At 35.8% G+C, this 20,260-nt stretch overlaps 1 protein-coding gene across 7 annotated transcripts in view; it reads right to left on the bottom strand.

Annotated features, from left to right (window-relative positions):
- LOC143226666 (EH domain-binding protein 1-like) overlaps nt 1–20,260 on the bottom strand; it is a 174,799-nt gene that overhangs the window by 65,478 nt on the left and 89,061 nt on the right. For all 7 annotated transcript variants that reach the window (XR_013014703.1, XM_076457914.1, XM_076457919.1 and 4 more), the window contains exons 8-9: nt 2,666–2,951; nt 678–1,637 (exon numbers count right to left, since the gene is read on the bottom strand). Coding sequence is in view for 6 of the 7 variants with exons in the window: in XM_076457914.1 (XP_076314029.1) it covers nt 678–1,637; nt 2,666–2,951 (1,246 nt within the window). In the remaining variant the exon portion in view is untranslated. The remainder of the gene's footprint in view (nt 1–677; nt 1,638–2,665; nt 2,952–20,260) is intronic.

Raw genomic sequence — 20,260 nt, 5'->3', positions numbered from 1 at the left:
CTCAGCCCTGTGTCCAGAGCCTAAGTCAACCCTTGAAGGCTTTAGTGGATGTACTTGTGACTAACATTCCCTTGCTCAGCCCTGTGTCCAGAGCCCCAAGTCAAACCTTAAAGGCCATAGTGGATGTACTTGTGACTAACATTCCCTTGCTCAGCCCTGTGTCCAGAGCCTAAGTCAAACCTTGAAGGCCTTATTGGATGTACTTGTGACTAACATTCCCTTGTTCAGCCCTGTGTCCAGAGCCTAAGTCAAACCTTGAAGGCCTTAGTGGATGGACTTGTGACTAACATTCCCTTGCTCAGCCCTGTGTCCAGAGCCCCAAGTCAAACCTTGAAGGCTTTAGTGGATGTACTTGTGACTAACATTACCTTGCTCAGCTCTGTGAAATAAATTTTATCCCTCCCTACTTTTAATTTGTCTCTAATAACTGTGAATAGTGTTTATAGACTCCATAGAAAAAAATTAAAAATTAACAATTCTGTAACTACAATGTAAATAAATAACAAAGTTATTTAATAATTGTACCTATAATTAAGTAACTGTTTTGTGGTTACTATAAAACTAAATCACTTTTACAATCAGTGTGAAAACTAAACCAAATTTAACTCTTCTATTGCAACTAAAACAGAAATTAAAACTTATTAAACAATGTAAGTGATAATAACATTAACACGTACATGCACCACGAGCTGATCACTTTGTTGTGACTGAGCCCTATTCAACTTTGTAGGTGACAAATCTAACAAACCAGGAACTTCATCCATGGACACATCTTCCTCCAAAGGCAATGGTCTCTCCACATGTGGTTCAGAGGCACTTTTCTCAGCATGAGAATAACAGGACGGCAACTTTTGTGGTCTTCCGACAGATTCTTGAGGTACTGAGACATAGTCCAAAGCCTGCATTTCTGTAGAACTTGATGAAGTGACGACAACTGGATGAGCATCTTCAACAGATACCGGTGGGGCAGACACTTGACTATAAGCTGTCAGTTCTTCCTCCTCTTCATCAGAATCAAACGGGTTCATTAACTGTTTACGAGTCATCAACTTGGGTTTCTCGTTAGGAGGAGTCCTGCTTTGCTCCTGAGTGCTGGACTGAGAACTATCTTTATCAAAGTTCTTGTGAAGATTTAAAATGCCACTGTTGATCTTAAAGTTAGCTAAATCAAACTCCTCTTCTCCCTTGTATTTGGGTTTTGTGTCCAGCTGTGAAGACTCAACAGATACTGGTGGAAGTAGTTCTGGCTCTATTTTCTGAATATTTTGACTAGAATTAGGTTTTATGGGCTCAATTTGATGGTGTGTTTTGAAAGACTGTTCAGATGTCACAGCACCAGGGTCTACTGTGGTACTGTGGAGATTAGACAGCTCTTTCTTGGAAGATTCTGGAAAGGATAAACTAGCCAATGGGAGAGAAGTTAAACTGTCCTCATCGCTGTCAGGCTCTCGAACTGTGTAAGTGGAGTCAATCGCTGTTTGACCTATATGCTGAACTTTAACTTGAAGACCAGTGAAATGAGCACGAAGTTGGTAAAGATAGGTCATCACTGCAAGTTTGTCTGGAACATTTAATATCACCATATCTGAGGGTTCAATAAGCCTAGGAATACCCAAGCTAAATGCAGCATCAAAGGCCTTGAAATAAATAAAAACACATTTAAATCAACCACATGCACTAATTTTTATGGAAATTATTTTACAAATCAGAGGATAAAATTTTCAACATAACTGGAAAAGAGAAGATGCAACAGAAAAGAGATTAAATTCTTGCAAAGTATTAAATATTGTATTTAAGATTATAAAGATATTTTTAATACTAAACTATATGTACACACGAACATTATATATCTATATATGGGGGTGTAACAAAACTTTGAAAATTGTAAATATATTTGTATCTTACACTTAATAAAACATCTCACTTAATAATCTACACCTGCTCCTTATTTTTCTCAGTTAAAATTATTCAAAAACATCAAAATCCAACTGTCAACAAGAAAACATTATTTTTGAAGATATGTAAAATATTCAACTGATATAAATCCTTAGTCAAATATACAAGTATTACTCGGTGATGTAAATTTGATTTAGAAAACACGCGAAATATCCTTTGTTGTTAAGTTTCACTCGGTTATCTGCATCATGTTAATCTCTAAATTGAATTATTCAGATAAATCTCTCCGATTAAACTGACATGGTAACGCTAGGTGGCACTGTTTCAGAAATTATGATAGGCCTAAAAATGTAAAAAACGATTAATTTCTAAAGGTGCATTTATCACAAAATGCATTTTATATTACCATATTTTTTATTTTATCACACCTTAAATTACGCCAAAGAAACAACGTTTCATCACTTCACTCTGGTTTCATAATCAATGTAGGATTTCTTTATATCCTACAGCTGTGTTATACGTAGACCGTTACTTTCTGATGACGAGAAACCAACTTGAAGTAAAATGTATCTCAAGACTGCTTGGTGTGGGTATTAAAACTCTGTTAACCTGAAGATGACCTAAGAAGTGCAAAACGTTATTTTCTATTTTATTTTACTAAAAGTTTTAATACCCATACCAGCCGTTTTAAGACTGTTACTTACTACACTCACTAAACAATAACAAATGTATACAGAAACAACCATATCACTATTAGGCAGTAACATACCTTTTTACAATTCCCTTTGATATCATGTGGTGAAAGAGAAGAAAAATCGATCAAGTCAGGACGAAAATGGTGTATAACTGCACAGAATGCCATGCCATTTCTCCAAGAGGTGGTCATATTTGTAACTTTAACTCCTCGGTATGTTCTCGTAACCTCTTTACACCACGTTAACAAGTCCTCGCTAGGCCTCATTGTGGTTGGTTCAGCGATATCTGTGTCGGGACAATGCTCAAAGCTTTCAGCTAAACTTGTAGAAAGTACGTCTTTATTGACAATCGTATCTTCTCTACAAAATGAAATAAAACTTATCTATTAATACAATGATTCATTCGTCGTTCACTCTCAGTATTAGTTTGATAACTGATATTTTAAAATACAGTCATTAGTTAAATTATCCGCTTTATTAGGAGCAATGGTTCAAAGATAATGCTATACATTTATAAGACATGTTGACCTGACGCAAAAACGGAATGAAAATAAATAAATATCCCCAATATTTTGTGTTAACAAAGTACAATGCAGCAAATGGTCAGAAGATGGAGCTTTCCATTTAATGAAATCTTGAATTGGTACAGAAGGCATATAATGATACACAGCGCCTTCCTTGCAAAAGTCTTCACTCCCTAGTAATTAACTTTAGGTGTTTTCTTGCGAGGGTTAACAAAAAACTACTTTCAACAGTCATTACTGTCAAAGAAGCTTTAACTAAATATTAACTTCATAATCATGTTAAAGTTTTTTGCGACATGTGTTTTCAATATTATTTTGTGTACTATAATTAAGTAGGATAAGGATACAGCTTTTGTTTTAGTAACCATTATAACCTCATCTGACATTAATGCAATAAATATAATAATTATTTTTCGTCATTTGAGTTATGATATTCACAAGAAAATATCTGAAGTTATTACCAACACGAGGGGGGTTTACCTAAAGTTATTACCAGAACAAGGGGGGATATTACCTAAAGTTATTACCAGAACGAGGGGCGATATTACCTAAAGTTATTACCAGAACGAGGGGGATATTACCTAAAGTTATTACCAGCACGAGGGGGGATATTACCTAAAGTCATTACCAGCACGAGGGGGGGGATATCACCTAAAGTTATTACCAGAACAAGGGGCGATATTACATAAAGTTATTACCAGAACGAGGGGGGATATTACCTAAAGTTATTACCAGCACGAGGGGGGGATATTACCAAAAGTTATTACCAGCACGAGGGCGGATTTATCTAAAGTTATTACCAGCACGAGGGGGGATATTACCTAAAGTCATTACCAGCACGAGGGGGATATTACCTAAAGTTATTACCAGAACAAGGGGCGATATTACCTAAAGTTATTACCAGAACGAGGGGAGGATATTACCAAAAGTTATTACCAGCACGAGGGCGGATTTATCTAAAGTTATTACCAGCACGAGGGGGGATATTACCTAAAGTTATTACCAGCACGAGAGGGATATTACCTAAAGTTATTACCAGCACGAGGGGGGATATTACCTAAAGTCATTACCAGCACGAGGGGGATATTACCTAAAGTCATTACCAGCACGAGGGGGATATTACCTAAAGTTATTACCAGAACAAGGGGCGATATTACCTAAAGTTATTACCAGAACGAGGGGAGGATATTATCTAAAGTTATTACCAGCACGGGGCATATTACCTAAAGTTATTACCAGAACGAGGGGAGGATATTATCTAAAGTTATTACCAGCACGGGGCATATTACCTAAAGTTATTTCCTGCACGGGGGATATTACCTAAAGTTATTACCTGCACGGGGGATATTACCTAAAGTTATTACCTGCACGGGGGATATTACCTAAAGTTATTACCAGCAGGGGGGTATTTTTGCAAAGCACTGAATATATTGTACAAGACTTTTAGCTAAAAACAAATTTAACCAATTGTTTTAAGACATAACTTTAGTCGAAAATAAAACTCATCTTACAACCGTTATAATTAATTCATTAAGACAAGTAAAACTTTACTATTATAATTATCTAACAATAAACTGAGACGTGTGTGAACAAAACGTATACACGAACTGTTGTCTGATGAGCTTTACGTTATATAAAGAGAGGTTATCTCAGCAGCCAACAAATTCTCTGCTTTTATCCGTTATCTACTCATTTTCTGTAACATTTCATTTTGTTACAAGACAAGCTTGTTGTAGTCAGTTTTAACAATCTAGCCGCATCTAGATTGCTAAACGTTCTCACGACTAACACTGCTAAAATTCGGGTTTCGATTTGCGGCAGGCAAAGCAAAGAATGCTCATTGTGCAGTTCAGTCGATTAGCTGCTACTAACGATAAACTCTCCCCCATCAAAAACACGGTATGAAAAAAATATACTTGTACCTGAAACCTAAAATATTTAAATATAAAAAGGTCGTTATATAATGTAAATAACAACTGAATCAAAATTACATGAAAATATTCTTAATTTCTACAGAATGGCCCGTAACTTTCTACCCATCCACATATATCATGTATCCAGTGTATCTGTGTGCTGTCACCAGTATTCTTGTGCTCATGTACCCACGTACTTGTCACAATACGCTCTTCAAGTATAAATGACCTTACATCACCCATAATACTCTGATGAAAAAAGAAACAAATTTGTAATACATGCGTAATTGAATATAACATGATAACATACGAATGGATAGGTACTTACGGGCCACCCTGTATAAAAATCTTGAAATGTCCTCATTCACACAATTCCAATATTTTTGAACAGCAGAGAGAGAGAGAGAGAAAAGAAGACAGCAAAAAGACTTCCACTCAGACTATGCCCTATATATAATTCTATCCAGGCATATTTATTAAATTTCTATACAGTTAAGCCTAAAAGGAGTGATCTAACAGTAATCACACCTGGAGGCGTAAAAGTGTTCCCGAGGTAGAAAAGAGGCAAGATAAATAAACACATTTTAACAAATACGAAACACTTATGTATCCAATGGTCGATGGTTGCAAACACAATACCCATAAATAACTTAATTATTTTTAAAATTTACCACGAAAAATAACAACCAATTACAATCAAGATTTCTGTTATATCGTTTATATAGTGGTTTATAGTTGCAACCTAATAAACACAGATAATTTTTTTTTTTTTTAAATTTATTCTGACAGAATAACAACCAATTACAATCAAGATTTCAGTTATCTTTGTTCACGTGATCTGTAATGTTAAATAAAGGAATGTTCGAATGTGTATATATCCACACACGATACACTTTTTATGGAGATTTTTGTTAACCTACCAGCAGGTGGTTATTTCTAGAGAACGCGAGTGTTTTTATTTCGAACCATTATACCAGTAATTTGACGAGCACGAGCAGTTTTTGTTTTTCCAACAAAGATCCACAACTACATAAAAAAAAACAACAACAACTTTCTAAGTGATATACGGTGACAAGTTAAGCCTCTATGCCATATTAAACTTCTAAGGACTTAAATATAATATACCAAATGGTCCTGATAACGATAACAAACGTCGTATCCTTATGAAACCTTGAAGATTTCTCTGGAAAACAGTTCTAAGTTTCTGCTGGAATATCAGACATGCCTTATTTTATATAAAGTTTAACCACGACAAAAGAATTCTCCATATAACGATCACCATGCAAGTGAATGAAGTCAACGATGTCTTAAGGAGAAGCCAGATTAGCAGTCACACCATATTAATCATTAGAGTATTGCTACTGACACTTGGCAAAATGCCAATAAGCACCTTTGGCTTGCGACCACTCAGTTTTTTTGTATTACACGGGGAAACCTTGTATATATCTGAGGTCTCTCCATTTCAAACAGCACTCTGAACTCTTTGGGGGGACAGATGGGCCAACTAATGATTATATCCCCTCCTTCATCTCCTCTGACCCTAGGAATTATAACTGTCTGAGAACGTTCTACAACTGAAACTGACACTTCTAGTGCAGGCACAACACGATATAAAGAGTTAAACAAATACATGTATAATAATGGAATGTTTCTCATTCGGTGAGAAAGGTGAGTTTCATGTTAAACAAACAAGTGGTTAGAACAGCGTTAACACGTACGAATATATCGTCAAAATAACAAGTAGTCACAACAGTGTTAACACATGCGATCACATTATAAAAGTAACAAGCCGTCACAACACTATTATCATACACTCAACACAGATGCAAAAAATTGAAACTGTATGCACTGAATAGCTATCAATATAAATAAAATATATTATATGTTACGCTATGTATACATCGAATAGCTCTATAGCATTCCTTGTCACACCGAAATTAAAGTTAAAAATTTTGAGAATTTCACGACATGAAACTTACAAAACTTACTAATGACACTGTGAACATACGACTAAAAGGACAGATACGTTTCGCTTATCTAGTATTTCGCAAGTCATGCTGGGTAGCTTTCCTATATTCATTTACGCAATGATACAACGTCGTCTACGACTGAACAGTGGGTCGTTGAACGAAGAATGTGGACAATACGCTACAGGCGGTTCGAAACCCTAATACAACCATGTAAGTAGACACATATTTCAGGCACTGTCGCTCCAATAAGGAAGAAATGCAGTCTTCGACACTCCTCAGGTTTCAAATATATGGTTAATATTTTCTAAGTGAACCTGCCATTTCCCACGTGATTTTTTTAAAAAACAGGGTTAGCGTTATTGTTTGTTTGTTTTGAACTTCGCGCAAAGCTACTTAAAGGCCATCTGCGCTAGCCGTCCCCAATTTAGAAGTGTAAGATTAGAGGGAAGGCAACTAGCCATCACCTCCCACCGCCAACTCTTGGGCTACTCTTTTACCAACATATAGTGGGATTGACCACGACATTATAAAGCCCCCACGGCTGAAAGGGCGAGCTTGTTTGGTGCGACGGGGATTCGAACCCCCGACCCTCAGATTACAAGTCGTACGCCTTAACCCACCTGGCCATGCCGGGCAGTGGGTTATGGTTAATTATTGGATAACACTCGAGAGTTAAACCAGCACGGACACATTTCACGTGCTTCCAGAACATACACACCTTGTTCAAAGTAAATCCTATTAGCTGACCAGAGATAAGAGGAAAGACTGACAAAGCCGAAGATTCTGATACGATACGGCCTCAACGTCACAACTCTCCCCCAGCGGTGAAATACTACACTTTTCAAAAGTACAATATTTATTAAATGTGGTACACACACGCTACCATACCAGTTCCCATAGTTCAATAATAAATAATGGGTCAGTCCTGTGTGTTATGTACATTTATTAATCTAATATCCATACCCTGTGATTCTATGATTAGGAGCCACAGCTTGTAATGATGTGTAGGTTCAAAAGATATTAAGGTAAGCAGACTACTTATACATGTGTAGCAAGGGTTAACATATAACTGAAGCATTGGCTTTATCTTTATATATCTGTGGAGTATAGACTTCAATTGTTACGGAAACTTACTCGAACCGTAACCAAACGTACAGAATGCTTCTATGAATGTACATTATGTTTTTGTTATTTTTTATTCAAATTCCAATATTATTTTGTTTATCAAATTAAAATTCAGTTCATAGATACGGCTGATAAAATCTAATGAAGTGTTAGACAGCCGCCTTCCATCACTTATACATTAAAGATGCTAACGTAGATAGCGCGAAATGTAACAAACAAATAAATACAAGCGTCGCAGAATGCTCCAGATGTCATACCTATGTTCAGTATTGTACGAAACATTAACTTAAGGAATGTCCTACTCGTCCAATATGTTACAAACCACACTTCACACCCTGTATCCCAGAAAACTCACATCACATCAACTATCCTAGTAAACATACTTCACACCTTGTATCCTACTAAACACACTTCACATTCAGTATCGTACAAACCACACTTCACACCCTGTATCCTAGTAAACACACTTCACATTCAGTATCGTACAAACCACACTTCACACCCTGTATCCTAGTAAACACACTTCACATTCAGTACTCAAACATTCGTATCCTAGTAAACACTTCACATTCAAACCACACCTCACACACTTCACATTCATATCGTACAAACCACACCTCACGTACTGTATCCTAGTAAACACACTTCACATTCAGTATCGTACAAACCACACCTCACACCCTGTATCCTAGTAAACATACTTCACATTCAGTATCGTACAAACCACACTTCACACCAACTATCCTAGTAAACACACTTCACATTCAGTATCGTACAAACCACACTTCACACCCTGTATCCTAGTAAACACACTTCACATTCAGTATCGTACAAACCACACTTCACACCCTGTATCCTAGTAAACATACTTCACATTCAGTATCGTACAAACCACACCTCACACCCTGTATCCTAGTAAACATACTTCACATTGAATGTCCTTTAGGTGTGAGGGCAATTTTTGTAAATGAGATAATAGATCTGGTCGGTTTTTATCCTGAGTCTAAGTCATTACAATATATAATTTCACGTTTGTATATTAATGAGTTAAAGGGCTTTAAAAAGGTGAAACTTGGTTTGAAACTTACAAAAATCAGCATACTAAGACAATCCTGTCGCATCACTGATAGATCTTCGTTTTTGAATTTCGCGCAGAGCTATACGAGAGCTATCTGCGCTAGCCGTCCCTAATTTAGCAGTGTAAGACTAGAGGGAAGGCAGCTAGTCATCACCACCCACCGCCAACTCTGGCACTACTCTTTTACCGACTAATAATAGAACTGATGGTAACATTAGAGCGCCCCCACGACTGAAAGGGCGAGCATGTTTGGTGTGACGGGGATTCGAACTCGCGACTCTCAAATTACGAGTGCCTTAACCACCGGCCATGCTAGGTGTCAACAGGTGTACTGATGTTTTAACGAAAGAAAACTGCAGTATTTCTTAAAACCCACAAATGAAAATAAATAATATATTAACCACGTTACATATGCCATATTTAATGGCGTTGACGCCTTTCGCCCAATGCCAGAGCTCATCAATCAGGCTATCTGGTATACAATAAACACAGCAGTGGTTTAGGCACTACATACATACCTATCATTAATTTTCACGAAGATCGACTTTTACTGTGTGAAAAAAATTAAACAAGTAAATTAATTATTATCGAATGTATCTAAGTATTTAAAGTAAGATTTTTACGGTAAGAATAAAAAAATATTTAAATATCTCTTAGTTACTTACATTAATTATAATATGTTTTAATAACCGAATTAGCTCCAATTGTAAGGCGACTATGAATTTTACAACATAACTATTAATAAAAAACATCGCCTTATAAATGCAGTTATTAAAACATATAATAACAAATGCGTAGACAGATGTCCGCTCAAGGTAATCTTTTATTCTTTTTTTTAGTATTGATGTTGTGGACCTAAAATAAGGGCGTTATAACATTAATGTGTTTCTTTTCCATGCTTTTTTTTTTTTTTAAATGGGGGTCGCCTTATACTCGATATCGTCCTATAATCGGGTCAATACGGGAACTTTATACTATCATTGAGAATCACTGGCGAGTCTTCTTCCCAAAGCCAATGAAGCAACCACAAGGTGAACGAAAAAAACAACACATTAGTCACTGATCGAACTCACGAGTGAAAGCAAAGACGAATATGTTAACCACACTACACCTACCGTATCCAGTGCCGACGAGGCCTTTCGCACAAAACCAGCTCTAATCATAGTGAGTCTTGGATATATGTAAGTCGTATATTACGTGATGAAACTTTGCCGAAAGGACGGTAACTGCCTGTTGTGGAGACACAAGTGTAGAGGACGACGTTACATTACGAATACTCTGTCCAAACAATCTATCAAATAATACACATGTTACCTTTCCTAAGTGAATGAGAAGTGTGTAGGTAATTATGTGATAAACAAGTATAACGGTTGCCACGAGCTTTACGAATCTTGCTCTTAACGACCCGTGACGTTTCGACTGAGCTAATTTGAGGCAATGCAACAGAAAGATAATTTAATTCTAACGAAAGTCACTTCACTTCACGGTAACAAATGGAGCTTCGTCTTTCTGTGCGCTATACGTATCCCTTGGTGACAGAACACGCAAGACAAGTGCTGACCGTGCTAATGACCACAAGAGAAAAACTCGACACATTCCCCATACAATTTGACGTTGTTAACATGACTCTTGAATACTTGTTTTTACGTTTAGAACGTCTTTCTCTCTGATTAAACTGGAATCAACTCCAACTGTTCACGTACATCAACTGCTTATATAAAGTATAACCATAGTTTCTCATTCGCTGCTTCACAACAGTTCATCCTGAGGTTATGGCGTTTGAAAGCACGCAATTGTGACACAATAATCTTATAGTTAAGACAGAACGTAGTTATTACAATATAACTGTGTAGTTCATAAAGAACGTATTTGTTACAATATAACTTCGTTGTTATAAAATCCGTAGTTATCACAAAATTGTCTTGTAGTCACAAAAGACGTGGTTGTTAAAATACAACCTCGTAGTTCGGTTTGTTGAATTTTGCGCAGAGCTACACGAGGGCTATCTGCGCTAGCCATACCTAAGTTAGCAGTGTAAGACATCTAGTCGTCACTACACATCGCCAACGCTTAGGCTACTCTTTTACCAACCGGTAGTTGGATTGATCGTAATATTATAACGCCCCACGGCTGAAAGGACGAGCATGTTTGATGTGACGAGGATTCGAACCCGCGATCCTCAGATTACTTGTGGTTACGAAGGCCGTAATTGCTACAAATGAACCTTATGGCTTGAAAGGTCACCACTGTTACACGATAGCCTTGAAGCTATGAAGTACTTAGTTATCATATTAAAATCTTGAAGTCATGAAATGGTTTGGTTGTTAAGCTCTGAAAGATGTAATTGCTACAAGATAACTTAATCTCGTAGTTATGAACGATTTGCCCCCAGTTACTCAGCGGTATGTTTGCGGACTTACAACGCTAAAATCAGGGTTTCGATACCTGTGGTGGGTAGAGGACAGATAACCCATTGTGTAGCTTTGTGTTTAATTCGAAAGAACAACAACGAAACAATGAATGATTTAAATTGTTGTACGAAAACCTTCCAGTTGTAATACACTCAGTTGTGCTACAACTGTTATGAAACAGTTATGAAACACGAAATTATTAAAGAACCTTGTAGTTTTGAAATGACGTAGTCGGAACGATGTAATTTTGTATAATTTTGATATGATGTAGTTGTTTATGAATTTCATGTAAAGCTACACGTGGGCTATCTGCGCTAGCCGTCCCTAATTTAGCAACGTAAGAGTAGAAGGAAGGCAGCTAGTCATCACCACCCACCGCCAACTCTTGGGCTACTCTTTTACTAACGAATAGTGGGGATTGTCCGTCACATAATAATTCTCCAAGAGCTGAAAGGGTTAGCAAGTTTGATGTATCGGGGATTCGAACCCGTGACCCTGAGATTACGAGTTGAGCGCCTTAACGATCTGGCCATGCAGGGCTGACAAGATAACTTCAAGGTTTAGAAAAGACACGGTGGTGATAACTTTGTTTAGCGAAACATATTTGCACACACTGTTTTTATATAAAATAGAAATATGTAGATATATATCTATCGAAATAATTAAAACACTGCAGATAGGCCCACCGTTCGAACGATAACCAAGAGGATTTGCCTCGAAACTACCTTGGGCTTTTATCACTTTAGAAACAAATAATCTCAAGAAACGTTAAGAAAAAATAATCGAAATTCGAATTTTGAACCTTAAGCAGCCAAAAGCACACGCCGTCACGTATCCGATCCAGTAGACCTATCTCCGTTTCTTAAGCTCTCTCGAATTAAAGTGCGAGACATGTTCGATTGCATCATGCCTCGAACCCTAGACCAGTTCGAACGTAACAAAACGTTTTATTCCTGGTCATTTTATGACTTAATTGTTTCTTCACTAAGGGCTATTTGCAGCTAAACTTGTACTCAACTCCGTGTTAGAAATAGAGATGACATATGTAAATGGTTTATTTTATGATTTTAATATCGTGGTACACAAAGGACTGGCCTGTGTACAGCCGTCCCCATAGTGAGCTCATAAATGATAAATGAGACGGGCAGACAACGAGTTGACAGCACCCACCGTCAACTCTTGAGCTACTCGTATCTGACTGAAGAGTAGAACTGACTGTCACCCTTATAACACTCGCAAACCAAAGTGCAGAGCACAGTTTCACAGTAACGAATGACGAACCTTGAAACCTCAGGCCTGCAGCGCGAAAACTAACAACTCGCCCTCACCCGGCAAGTACATAAACTAAGCTTAGTTCAAGTGAACATAAATACACTACAGTTTACTAGGAAAACAATTAAAATGTTTCGTGAAATGATCCAGATGTGATGTTTACTTCTTACATTTATTAACGTTCTTGAAGATCTATTCGGTAAGTTAGGTATGTCACAATTACGCCTTTACTGTTATTTTCGTGAACAGTGCTGATTAGAATATTTAAAATCTCTACTTTTACAATTTCTATTATTACAGAGATTATTCTGTGTTGTTAACTAAGTATATCAGAAAGGTGGTAGCATCGAATAGGTAGGGATAGATTGGATTGTTTATGGAAACGGTATTTCTTGTATTTCCTCACTAAGTCATCAGAACTTTACGATACTATACAGTATTTCCTCACTAAGTCATCAGAACTTTACGATACTATACAGTATTTCTTCTTACAAAAATATCACACAGACAAAAATTAACATATAGCAATACACATTCCTATTCAATCACAAATGAGTTTAACTCATCCTGTTTTTGTCTGTTAACATTCGTCTACACTGTGTGCCTTTGTTATTATGTAGGAATGATACAAATGCCATCCATACTAACTTGTTTGCATTGTTTCTGAAGGATGGATATTAGCCATCCTTACATTAACTTACTATTTTTGAAGTGTTCTCTGTTTTAATACTAACCTAAACTTTTTAAACTGGCCAAACCACGTGATATATTATTGGGTTTACGACCGAAAATGAAATGTCACCAGCTGCAATAACGTATTCTAGTCTTTATAGGTAAGAGCATTATGGGTAATGTATATTCACTTAGTTATCAAGTTGAATTTTATTCTTTATCTAAGGAGGGAAGTTGTTCTATAGTAGAAATTTGTCAATAAAATGTTACGTGAAAAAAACAGTCATCATACACGTCTATTTTACTCCAGAGGTGTGTCAACATAAACATCTACTTTAGTACAGAGGTGTGTTATCATACGCGTCTATTTTACTCCAGAGGTGTGTCAATATAAACATCTACTTTAGTACAGAGGTGTGTTATCATACGCGTCTATTTTACTCCAGAGGTGTGTCAACATAAACATCTACTTTAGTACAGAGGTGTGTTATCATACGCGTCTATTTTACTCCAGAGGTGTGTCAACATAAACATCTACTTTAGTACAGAGGTGTGTTATCATACGCGTCTATTTTACTCCAGAGGTGTGTCAACATAAACATCTATTTTAGTACAGAGGTGTGTCAACATAAACATCTACTTTACTCCAGAGGTGTGTCAACATAAACATCTATTTTACTCCAGAGGTGTGTCAACATAAACATCTATTTTACTCCAGAGGTGTGTTAACATAAACATCTATTTTACTCCAGAGGTGTGTCAACATAAACATCTATTTTACTCCAGAGGTGTGTCAACATAAACATCTACTTTATTACAGAGGTGTGTTATCATACGCGTCTATTTTACTCCAGAGGTGTGTCAACATAAACATCTATTTTACTCCAGAGGTGTGTCAACATAAACATCTATTTTAGTACAGAGGTGTGTTATCATACGCGTCTATTTTACTCCAGAGGTGTGTCAACATAAAAATCTATTTTACTTCAGAGGTGTGTCAACATAAACATCTATTTTATTTACTCCAGAGGTGTGTCAACATAAACATCTATTTTACTCCAGAGGTGTGTCAACATAAACATCTACTTTATTACAGAGGTGTGTTATCATACGCGTCTATTTTACTCCAGAGGTGTGTCAACATAAACATCTATTTTACTCCAGAAATGTGTCAACATAAACATCTACTTTAGTACAAAGGTGTGTCAACATAAACATCTATTTTACTCCAGAGGTGTGTCAACATAAACATCTACTTTAGTACAGAGGTGTGTTATCATACGCGTCTATTTTACTCCAGAGGTGTGTCAACATAAACATCTATTTTACTTCAGAGGTGTGTCAACATAAACATCTACTTTAGTACAGAGGTGTGTTATCATAGACGTCTATTTTACTCCAGAGGTGTGTTATCATACACGTCTATTTTACTCCAGAGGTGTGTCAACATAAACATCTACTTTAGTACAGAGGTGTGTCAACATAAACATCTATTTTACTCCAGAGGTGTGTCAACATAAACGTCTACATTATTCCAGGGATATGTTTACATAATTTCCCGACATCCAGGAATGTGAACAAACAAAGTTTACATCTTACACTAAATGGCGCCCAGAAAAAATGTTTTGTTTGTTTGTTTTAGAATAAAGCCACATTGGGCTTCTTCTGTTTCCACCCCGCGGAACCAAACTCCGAATTTTAACGTTGTTAGATTATAAACATTTTGCTGTTTCACTGGGTGGGGAAGAACTTTGACTTACAATTTCTGAAGCAGAGTAATCAACTCTGTTTACACGATATTTCCAGACACCTGAAATTATAGCTGTTTAACCATAAAACAAACTAAAATAACACAAGTAAGACCAAATGACGAAACCACAACGGTCTCACTAATGAAACACGTAAAGTTTTAAGTTCAATAACATAGTTTAGATTGCTTCCTTATATCAAAATAGATTCAGCATGAGTTATTGTACTGTTTCAGTAAGTTTTTAATCATTATTGCTTTTTGATCGTGAGTTATGATAACTCTCAGGGCTGTTTAAATTATTAAAAGCTGAGGTAACAAGGCACAAAGCACTGGCACTCCTCGAAAGGATTATCGAAAAGTCCAGTCACATACACACACACACACACACACACACACATTTTGTAGGGACGACACGGACGCAGTATTAAAGCAATACAAAACACATTCTGTATTTTCTTCTCCACAGGCCATCAAAAACTAGATATGAAGAGCCATCTGGTATAGCCGCTTTATTTCTGTGTAAATGCCGCTTTTAAGCTATCCAGAGCGTCCCAAAGTCGAAAATTCAAACCCGAGATTTCTTATTTTCTTTCATCGTGATCTGTTTCCAACTGCCTTAACGCCTATCTTGTTGGTTTGATTGGTTTCATGTCTGATGATACTGTTACCAAAATTTGTTTGTTTGGTCTGAATTTCTCGCAAAGCTACACGAGAGCTATCTGCGCTAGCCGTCCCTAATTTAGTAGTGTAAGACTAGAGAGAAGACAGCTAGTCATCGCTACCCACCGCCAACTCTTGGGCTACTCTTTTTACCAATGAATAGCGGGATTGATCGTAACATTATAACGCCTCCCACGGCTGAAAGGGCGAGCATGTTTGGTGTAACGGGGATTCGAAATCGCGACCCTCGGATTACGAGTGCCTTAACCACCCGGCCATACCGGGCCCGCCTACCTAGGTTTAGCAGTAACTATAATGTTGTCATCATTTTATAGAACAAAACAGACTGCACGATCTATGGATATATTTTTTTATTACTTATCCAAAATTTATAAAGCTGTGTAATACACACTATGACGCAGTAACCCACGTGCGTCATCAAGAAAAATGAAAGAAAGAAAAACCACAAAGAAAAACTTTTATCGCTGAATACATAATCTCTGTGGGGTTGGCTACTGGGAAAAGGAATAAAAAAACAAATGGATGGAAGTGAACATATCCCTTGATCCAACTAATAACACTATGTAACACAATAGTACAAACACTAATAATACTATGTAACACAATAGTTCAAACACCAATAACACTATGTAACACAATAGTTCAAACACTAATAACACTATGTAACACAATAGTACAAACAACAAAAACACTATGTAACACAATAGTACAAACACTAATAACACTATGTAACACGATAGTACAAACACTAATAACACTATGTAACACAATAGTACAAACACCAATAACACTATGTAACACAATAGTACAAACACCAATAACACTATGTAACACAATAGTACAAACACTAATAACACTATGTAACACAATAGTACAAATACCAATAACACTATGTAACACAATAGTACAAATACCAATAACACTATGTAACACAATAGTACAAATACCAATAACACTATGTAACACAATAGTACAAACACTAACAACACTATGTAATAAAATTTTTACTTTTTCTTGTTCCTGGACAGAAAGTGTTATTTCCTAATTTCTTATGCCTAAAGTAAATGGAAAAGACCCATTTTTCTCTTCAAACTTTGCTTTTATGACCTGGGAGTGTATAACTAAAACATGATGGGAGACTGTATTTGGGGGCTGATACGTGAAAGTGATTTACATTACAGTCGCAAACCTCGAAAAACTACTCACTTCTAAACATGTTTGTATAACTTTAGTATAAATACATGTAAATCTTGATTCATACGTTGTTTTATTCAGACCATATGTAAATTAAATTGTGTATATTTGCAATTAAGAAATAACACATACTATCCAGGAACAAAATTTGTGTTACGTAGTGTTATCACAGAGTTACTGTTGGTGAGAACGTGTTGTTTTGACAATGAGAAAAACTTACACGCACCAGATACGTGAAGGAAAAAAAAATGCCGGCTATGACGTGATAAACCTGGCGTCCAAAGAACTGTTTAATTTCAAAGGAAGTCCAGTTTAATGTACACTTTGATCAACGTGTCTTGTTGGGTCATGCTGATCAAAGTGTAAATTGAAATAGACTCTCTTTGAACTTCGAGGTTAAATAATTTCTGAAGTGCTAAGTTTAGTTATTATCACACATCAGACTAAGTATTTACACGGATAAGTTTAGTTATTATCACACATCAGACTAAGTATTTACACGGATAAGTTTAGTTATTATCACACATCAGACTAAGTATTTACATGTATAAGTTTAGTTATTATCACACATCAGACTAAGTATTTACATGTATAAGTTTAGTTATTATCACACATCAGACTAAGTATTTACACGAATAAGTTTAGTTATTATCACACATCAGACTAAGTATTTACACGGATAAGTTTAGTTATTATCACACATCAGACTAAGTATTTACACGGATAAGTTTAGTTATTATCACACATCAGACTAAGTATTTACATGGATAAGTTTAGTTATCATCACACATCAGACTTAGTATTTACACGGATAAGTTTAGTTATTATCACACATCAGACTAAGTATTTACACGGATAAGTTTAGTTATTATCACACATCAGACTAAGTATTTACATGTATAAGTTTAGTTATTATCACACATCAGACTAAGTATTTACACGGATAAGTTTAGTTATTATCACACATCAGACTAAGTATTTACATGGATAAGTTTAGTTATTATCACACATCAGACTAAGTATTTACATGGATAAGTTTAGTTATTATCACACATCAGACTAAGTATTTACATGGATAAGTTTAGTTATTATCACACATCAGACTAAGTATTTACATGTATAAGTTTATTTATTATCACACAGCATACTAAGTATTTACATGGATAAGTTTAGTTATTATCACACATCAGACTAAGTATTTACATGGATAAGTTTAGTTATTATCACACATCAGACTATGTATTTACATGGATAATAAAATTAATATATTACTCGCTTCCTAACTAACAAAATAAATGGAACCAGAATTTCTAGTCTTAAAATCTTACTCTATTTTAAAATTATCTGGAGTGCTTGTCTCCTGGTTGGAAGTTGTGTAAATTCGTCATTAATGAAAAGTCACCTACGGAAAAGTTGATTCTCTTAAATGTAATTGAACACACACGCAAACACACAATCGCCAATACAAACTGCAAAACAGAAAACCTAAAATCGTAAATTTGCATGTATCACCACATGGAACCAGCAAACCTTCACACTAAATTTGGTGGAGAAACAGCCACAGCTTCTGAAGTGGTTACATGGACAAACAACAGACAGTGCTATTATATTTATATAGATAAGTAGTAACATGAACATACAACAGACAGTGCTATTATATTTATATAGATAATTAGTTACATGGACATACAACAGACAGTGCTATTATATTTATATAGATAAGAAGTGACATGGACATATAACAGACAGTGCTATTATATTTATATAGATAAGTAGTAACATGAACATACAACAGACAGTGCTATTATATTTATATAGATAATTAGTTACATGGACATACAACAGACAGTGCTATTATATTTATATAGATAAGTAGTTACATGGACAAACAACAGACAGTGCTATTATATTTATATAGATAAGTAGTAACATGAACATACAACAGACAGTGCTATTATATTTATATAGATAATTAGTTACATGGACATACAACAGACAGTGCTATTATATTTATATAGATAAGAAGTGACATGGACATATAACAGACAGTGCTATTATATTTATATAGATAAGTAGTTACATGGGCATACAACAGACAGTACTATTATATTTACATAGATAATTAGTTACATGGACATACAACAGACAGTGCTATTATATTTATATAGATAAGAAGTGACATGGACATACAACAGACAGTGCTAATATATTTATATAGATAAGTAGTTACATGGACATACAACAGACAGTGCTATTATATTTATATAGATAAGTAGTTACATGGACATACAACAGACAGTGCTATTATATTTATATAGATAAGAAGTGACATGGACATACAACAAACAGTGCTATTATATTTACATAGATAAGTAGTTACATGGACATACAACAGACTGCTATTATATTTATATAGATAAGTGGTTACATGGACATACAACAGACAGTGCTATTATATTTATATAGTAAATAACAAAAGTAGGATTTTATAGTTAATTGAAAAAAAAGTTATATCGATGAAGGACGAGATTCTATTTAAACGCGAAGTTTCTACAGAGAAACTAGGGAAGCCAATAATGTAGGGACTTGATTCTCCATATAAAGTGGAGACGACTTAAGTCTGCTATACGACCATTAGTTGTATCAAGCTCTATCTACTTCCACCCCTATCTTGTTTATTAACCAGCTCTACATAGATAATTCTTATTTAGCGATGAAACCTTTCTTCCAATACACACTTAAAATAGTAAGGTATAAGAGTATACCACCAAACAAAACCACTCGTCAACTGACGTAAATAAACCTACGAACTATTTCTTACCCAGCACGGCAACGCTTTAAGGTATATCAATCCGCGATCCAACATAATGTCAACATAAGGTCTATGTTGACAGGCATTACAGCTCCGGGCAATAAAATCGTCGAATCTCTGCTTGTAGGACATGAAAAGTAATAAAAGTGACCGACGTCTTACAAAGACAAACTGAACTGTTTGTGATAAAAGCTAATACAGAAAGATGGTGAGAACTAAAAGCGACGTACTGGGCAAGTGCCAATTCGAAACACTTCAAATTAGGGT

This window comes from Tachypleus tridentatus, chromosome 9 (assembly GCF_004210375.1).
Source record: "Tachypleus tridentatus isolate NWPU-2018 chromosome 9, ASM421037v1, whole genome shotgun sequence".
Lineage (NCBI taxonomy): Eukaryota > Metazoa > Arthropoda > Merostomata > Xiphosura > Limulidae > Tachypleus > Tachypleus tridentatus.
The sequence above is the reverse complement of the archived record's forward strand: the minus strand, read 5'-3'. Positions and strand labels throughout refer to the sequence as shown.